The sequence below is a fragment of the Colobus angolensis genome, unplaced genomic scaffold (genome assembly GCF_000951035.1).
Source record: "Colobus angolensis palliatus isolate OR3802 unplaced genomic scaffold, Cang.pa_1.0 Scaffold50, whole genome shotgun sequence".
In the NCBI taxonomy this organism is placed as follows: domain Eukaryota; kingdom Metazoa; phylum Chordata; class Mammalia; order Primates; family Cercopithecidae; genus Colobus; species Colobus angolensis.
In genome coordinates, this window is record NW_012118488.1 from 3656896 (window position 1) to 3663589 (window position 6694).

The 6694-nt window shown below is 41.8% G+C and overlaps 1 protein-coding gene across 5 annotated transcripts in view; it reads right to left on the reverse strand.

Annotated features, from left to right (window-relative positions):
* SPOP (speckle-type POZ protein) overlaps positions 1 to 6694 on the reverse strand; it is an 85156-nt gene that overhangs the window by 22492 nt on the left and 55970 nt on the right. For all 5 annotated transcript variants that reach the window (XM_011959920.1, XM_011959922.1, XM_011959923.1 and 2 more), the window contains 2 exons: positions 1876 to 2019; positions 1091 to 1212 (listed from right to left, as the gene is read on the reverse strand). In XM_011959920.1, coding sequence (XP_011815310.1) covers positions 1091 to 1212; positions 1876 to 1953 — 200 coding nt within the window. In that variant the 5' untranslated portion in view covers positions 1954 to 2019. The remainder of the gene's footprint in view (positions 1 to 1090; positions 1213 to 1875; positions 2020 to 6694) is intronic.

Sequence of the window (6694 nt, forward strand, 5' to 3'; positions counted from 1 at the left end):
CCCAATCCAGTATCTCTCTAGGGAGTACATATGCCACATACATTATTATACACCTTGCTAATGATGAGGATTTAAATACGATGTCTAAGAATAAACATCTCTCTCAACACTTAGTAGTAAAATGCACAATATATAGCCAACAAATACTAAATTAATGAAAAAATAATTTTTGGCGGGTTATCAGAAGTCAAAACTGGTGGTTCAGAGACATGTGTTTGCTCTTTGCAGTGGGTATATGGTTGTATCCTCAACTGCCTGCTCCTCAGGCAAGATGACACATAGTCTGAATAAGACTGATCCCCACTCCTCGATCATATTTTCCCTGCTCCAGGGATTAGTTCAGGGAATGCAGACATAAAACAATTGGTGCATGTACAACATATTCCTGGCCACACAGTTCAGAGAAAGCTCAAAGACTTTCGCTGGCATGTAGTAGATTATACCCATTGCTACTGCCAGTCACCCTTCAAGCACAAGAGAAGCTAGACCTGAGATGTCCAAGAGCGTGGAGAGCAGGGCCAGGGCAGAGATGGTGTTCTTACTCTAACCACTGGCTTGCTGGATCAAGCTACCTTCAAACCCATCCTATACCCTGTCAATACAGTTACATAAGCAAATAAATCCCCTTTCCTGTTTAAAAGCAGGAAACTTAAAAGTAAAGAGATTTTTATGTTAAAATCTAGATTTCTTGCTTTTCCTGAAAAATCAGAAAATCTGGCAAGGGTCAGTCCTTACTCATGCATAGCTATAGTTAGCTGGAGCTGAGTAGCCAGCATCTCTTTTAGAACACTCACTAGTTTGCCAAGCAGTCACCAGTCATTCCATTTATGGGTATCATTTATAACACTGGCCTTCTTTATTTATTTGCATTACCCTATAGCTTGAGTTTGCTGATTTCTGATATACTCATTGAATGAATTCAACAAATATTTAGTGAGTACCTATTATGTGCTAGGCACTGGGAAATACAGTAAGAACAAAACAAAAGTCCCGACCCTCATGGAAATTACATTCTTGTCAGTGTCCCATAAAAACAAACAAAACAGACAACTTCAGAAAAATTTTTACAGCTAGACGTATTCTTCCTCACCATTTCAGTTTATCATTGGCTCCTGATGAAAAGGTAGAACTTTTAATGACTTCACCCATTTCCTCCCGGCAAAAGCTAAAGTTATTGATGGTCCACATGTAGGAGAATTTCACTACCTTGATCTGTTGATAGAAAAACAGGAAGGAATTAAACAGGAAGTGGACAACCTGAAAAAAAAGGCTGAAGAGCAGATTGTCATTTCCCCTCCCTCCCTCTGCATGATCCTGATAGGAAGATAGCAGTTTTCAGGTTTTTCTCACCTTAGGTTCCTCATCCACATTTTAAGAAATCTCATACTGACCAATAGCTTTTATAACTTTTTTCAGCTGCTGAGAACACTGGATGGAAAGTGAGAGAAACATAGATAGGGGAAAAAAAAAAAAAAACCCAGCACCACCATGGACAGGGCTGGGAAAGCATATGTTAAACCGTACTTAAAATGGGTCTCTGTTACTAAAACGGTGATGTCACTGCCTGGGGTTGCACATCTCAAACTTGTTTCCCCAACAGAGGAAACTTAAAACACTTTCATCAAGGGCAATGTAACCAGATCTAGTTTCAAAGATTCCCCCTTTCAACCTCCACTGAAAAACACAAGCCTAGGGAATTTAGATTCCACATGGAAAACTAGGGCACCTGAGGCTAACAAGTACCTTATCTATCTGCTCTTTGGCAGTTATGTTCCAGAGAAAGCAGGAAGTCCAATGTGGAAAACCAATCCTACTCCTTTCGTCCACCAAATCCTCCCCAGATGCAAGATTCACAGGGTGAAAACGTCAACTTACCTGTGTGTAGCACCAACTCTCAGCTACGGGGCCACTCGACATTTCTGCCGGAGGTGGAGGACTTGGAACCCTTGACATCGCCAGTTTGAAGGTTAAACGAGATTTCCAAAGTCAGGGAGCAAAGATTTCTGTTCCCTCTTCACCCTGGTCAGATCCAGGAGCAAGAAGACTTTATTAGATTATTGAGATACTATCCTAACTATTGTTTGACCTGCTAGAGACTGGAAGTTTTGTCTCCATACTGTTTGAGTGGTTCCTTACCATTGAGGTCCTAAATTTTTTTTTTTCTCCTGAGATGGAGTTTCACTTTTGTTGACCAGACTGGAGTGCAATGGTATGATCTCGGCTCACTGCAACCTCCACCTTTCCTGGGTTCAAGTGATTCTCCTGCCTAAGCCTCCTAAGCTGGGATTACAGGCATACACCACCACGCTTGGCTAATTGTGTATTTTTAGTAGAGACGGGGCTTCTCCATATTAGTCAGGCTGGTCTTGAACTCCCGACCTCAGGTGATCCGCCTCAGCCTCCCAAAGTGTTGGGATTACAGGCGTGAGCCACCGTGCCCGGCTGGAGTCCTAAATTTAAATGTTAACGTCAGAGAAGGCTATCTAATGTGAAGTAGTCACCTAGTCACAATTATATCACCCTACACCTCTGCACAATACTCAATAACTATATTGCTGAATGAATTTACTCGAAGGGTATTTAAAGTATATCTATGAAAAGGCTGCCTGAGGAGGAGACAGCATCATTAACACCAGACATAACTTGCCATAGGCTCCTTCCTTTGGGGTAGAAATACTCTACTCCTAAAGCAAAATGACCTTGTTACCCTCTCTAAGTTTGCTTCATCTTCTCCTATGCTTCACTGCAAACTTAAGGAGTCTTCTATTCCTCAACCCATTGCTAGCTGCTCTCTTGAAGGGGAATATTTTTACACCTTTCTTAGATGTATTCCTTTCTCTGAAGCATTCATGCTCTCTCCCTGCTTACATTCCTGTAACCACTCGATATTTCCGATTCTTCTCCTTGCTCTCTGTTTTGTGATCATTCCTCAGTTTCTTGTACTAGATTATCTTTGTCCACTGTTGCTCCCCATGGTTTAATCCTCAATCATTTTCTCAATCTACATTCTCTTTATGTCAATTTTTTGTTTTTTCATCAGTCAGACATATCTTTATGGCAATTTCATCCATCCCAACACTGTCAAATTTCTACCTTTATACAAATGTTTTCCAAATCTCTACAACTCTCACCTCTCTCATAAGCCTCAGACCATTCTCCAATAACTGCTATATATCTCAATGGGGTGTCTCAGTAGCAAATCAAATCCAACTCAAAATTCTTCCCTCCAAAGCCTTTCTAAATACCAAAGTCATTCAAAAAACTGGTGAACTTGGGGATGAGGGAGTAGACTGGGGAGATGTAGGTTCAAGGGATACAAAGTTGCAGATGGGTAAGATTAATCCATCTAGAGAAGATCTACTGTACAACATGAGGGCTATAGTTAATAATATTGTATTGTATAATGGAAGTTTGCCAGAAGAGATTTTAGGTGCTTTTACCACCTATGCGTGCACACGCACACACACGTGCACACACACACGTACACACAAAAGGTAACCATCAGATAATGGATATGTTAATTGGTTTGACTATAGTAATCATTTCACTATGCATATGCAAATCAAAATATTATGTTGCATACCTCAAATATATACAATTTTTACTTTTTTTTGAGACAGGGTCTCACTTTGTAACCCAGGCTGCAGTACAGTGGCTCGATCTTGGCTCACTACAACCTCTGCCTCCCAGGCTCAAGCAATCCTCAGCCTCCTGAGTAGCTGGGACAATAGGCATGCACCACCATACCACCTTGCTAATTTTTTGTATTTTTTTGTGGAGACAGGGTTCTGCCATGTTGCCCAGGCTGGTCTTGAACTCCCAGACTCAAACAGTATGCCCACCTTGGCCTCCCAAAGTGCTAGGATTACAGGGATGAGCTACCACGTCTGGCCACAATTTTTTTTAATTGGTGAATTTGGTTACAATTTTTTTTTTTTTTTGAGACGGAGTCGCGCTCTGTCGCCTGGGTTGGAGTACAGTGGCCGAATCTCAGCTCACTGCAAGCTCCGCCTCCCGAGTTTAAGCCATTCTCCTGCCTCAGCCTCCCGAGTAGCTGACTACAAGCGCCCGCCACCTCACCTGGCTAGTTTTTTGTATTTTTTTTTTTAGTAGAGACGGGGTTTCACCATGTTAGCCAGGATGGTCTCGATCTCCTGACCTCGTGATCCGCCTGTCTCGGCCTCCCAAAGTTCTGGGATTACAAGCTTGAGCCACCATGCCCGGCCAATTTGGTTACAATTTCTAAGCACCATAAACAAAGACAAAAGACTACGAAAAAAAAAAAAAGGCCGGGCGCGGTGGCTCAAGCCTGTAATCCCAGCACTTTGGGAGGCCGAGACGGGTGGATCACGAGGTCAGGAGATCAAGACCATCCTGAGCTACACGGTGAAACCCCGTCTCTACTAAAAAATACAAAAAACTAGCTGGGCGAGATGGCGGGCGCCTGTAGTCCCAGCTACTCGGGAGGCTGAGGCAGGAGAATGGCGTAAACCCGGGAAGCGGAGCTTGCAGTGAGCCGAGATCGTGCCACTGCACTCCAGCCTGGGCGACAGAGCTAGACTCCGTCTCAAAAAAAAAAAAAAAAAAGGCTTGTAACATATGACAAAGGGACTGAATAGAAAATTGATATATAAATTGTTTCTGTGAAATCAATTGGGTGTATCTAGTACAGTGGAAAATACATGTACCCTAAAACTTAGTAACGCCACTTTTAATGATACATGTGCTAGAGCTGTGATTCTGAAGTGTAGAGTGGACCAGAATCTCCTTTTAAACAGATTGCTGGTCCCACCCCCACAGTTTCTGATTCAGAGATTTGGGATGGGCCCAAGTTTGCATTTCTAACAAGTTCCCAGATGATCCTTTGAGAACTGCTGCCCTAGAGAAACTACACGTGGGCACAAAACACAGACAAGGGCTTTCAATGTGGCACCGTTAATAACAGTGAAAAACTGGAAACAAACTAAAAATCCTTTAGTAGGGGAATAGATAACTAATTTGTATTATTTCCATATAATGGAAAACTATACTTCAGAATTTAAAATTCATGAACTAGGCTGGGCACAGTGGCTCACACCTACAATCCCAGCACTTTGGGAGGCTGAGGCAGGCAGATCACCTGAGGTTGGGAGTTTGAGACCAGCCTGACCAACATGGAGAAATCCTGTCTCTACTAAAAATACAAAATTAGCCAGCAGTGGTGGCGTGCGCCTGTCATCCCAGCTACTCGGGAGGCTGAGGCAGGAGAATCGCTTGAACCCGGGAGGCGGAGGTTGTGGTGGGCCAAGATTGTACCATTGCACTCCAGCCTGGGCAACAAGAGCAAAGCTCCATCTCAAAAAATAAAATAAAATAAAATAAAAGAACTAGATACAGCACCATGGACATCAAACACAGCGCTAATAAAAAAAGCAAGTTTAGGAATGACATGTACAGTATATTATTTATGCAAATTTAAGGTTTATATATTATTTACAGATATATGATGTAGTAAATGTAAACAACAACAACAACAACAAAAACCCAGCCTTGACAGCCTATATATGTTTCATACTGGGAGAAGGAGGGAGAAGGAGACTGGGAAAATAATATAAGATACTTCAAGTTTATCTCCTGTGATTCTTTTAAAATAAGGATACAAGGAAAATATGATAATACAAATATCTGTTAATTAGGGATGACAGGTACTTGGGTATAAACTATTTTTTGTAGTGTTCTGCATTATTTTTATTGTTTTGATATTGGAGCAATTGTGTAAGGATGTACCCCATTATATCACACATCTCTGGTCTATAATATACAAGGGAGAAATTTCCTGAGCACCTAGTTTGTTTTCAAAGGCCAAACAATATGAATCTTATAACTGATCATGTTGCCCTCCTTGCTTGGCTGCCAGGAAATCCTGAGACAAGTTTGTGACTCATCTCTTAAAACTGTAAGCCCATATGCCTGTTTTATATGCTATATTTTATACAGGATCATATGCTCATTCTATAATAGTTTTATTTTCTTAATTATTCCCTTTGATATAATTCTCTCAACTTTTAATCTTTTATATGTTAAGTATTTTTGGAATCTGCCTCAAATCCTTTGCAGAAAGAGGTATAACAAGTAACAACAGGCTGGGCATGGTGGCTCATGCCTGTAATCCCTGGACTTTGGAAGGCCAAGGCAGGCGGGTCACCTGAGGTCAGGAGTTCAAAACCAGCCTGGCCAACATGGCGAAACCCCATCTCTACTAAAAATACAAAAATAAGCCGGGTGTGACAATGCACACCTGTAATCCCAGCTACTTGGGAGGTTGAGACAGATAATTGCTAGAACTCAGGAGGTGGAGGTGAAGGTGGAGGTTGCAGTGAGCCAAGATGGCGCCATTGTACTCTAGCCTGGGAGACAGAGGGAAAAAAAAAGAGTAACAACAAATCACACAATAACTCAACTCACAAATATTCACTGATTCACTGACTACTTAAATAATAAACAAGGAGATTAATAAACTACAGGTGCGCCTTCACAGAGTAATACTCATAAATAGATGCTATTCCCATGGTCATAAACGCTATCTTACAGGAATTGACTTTTTTTTTTTTTTTTTGAGATGGAACCTCGCTCTGTGGCCCAGGCTGGAGTGCAGTGGTGATCATGGCTCACTGAAAGGTCTGCCTCCCTGGTTCATGCCATTCTCCTGCCTCAG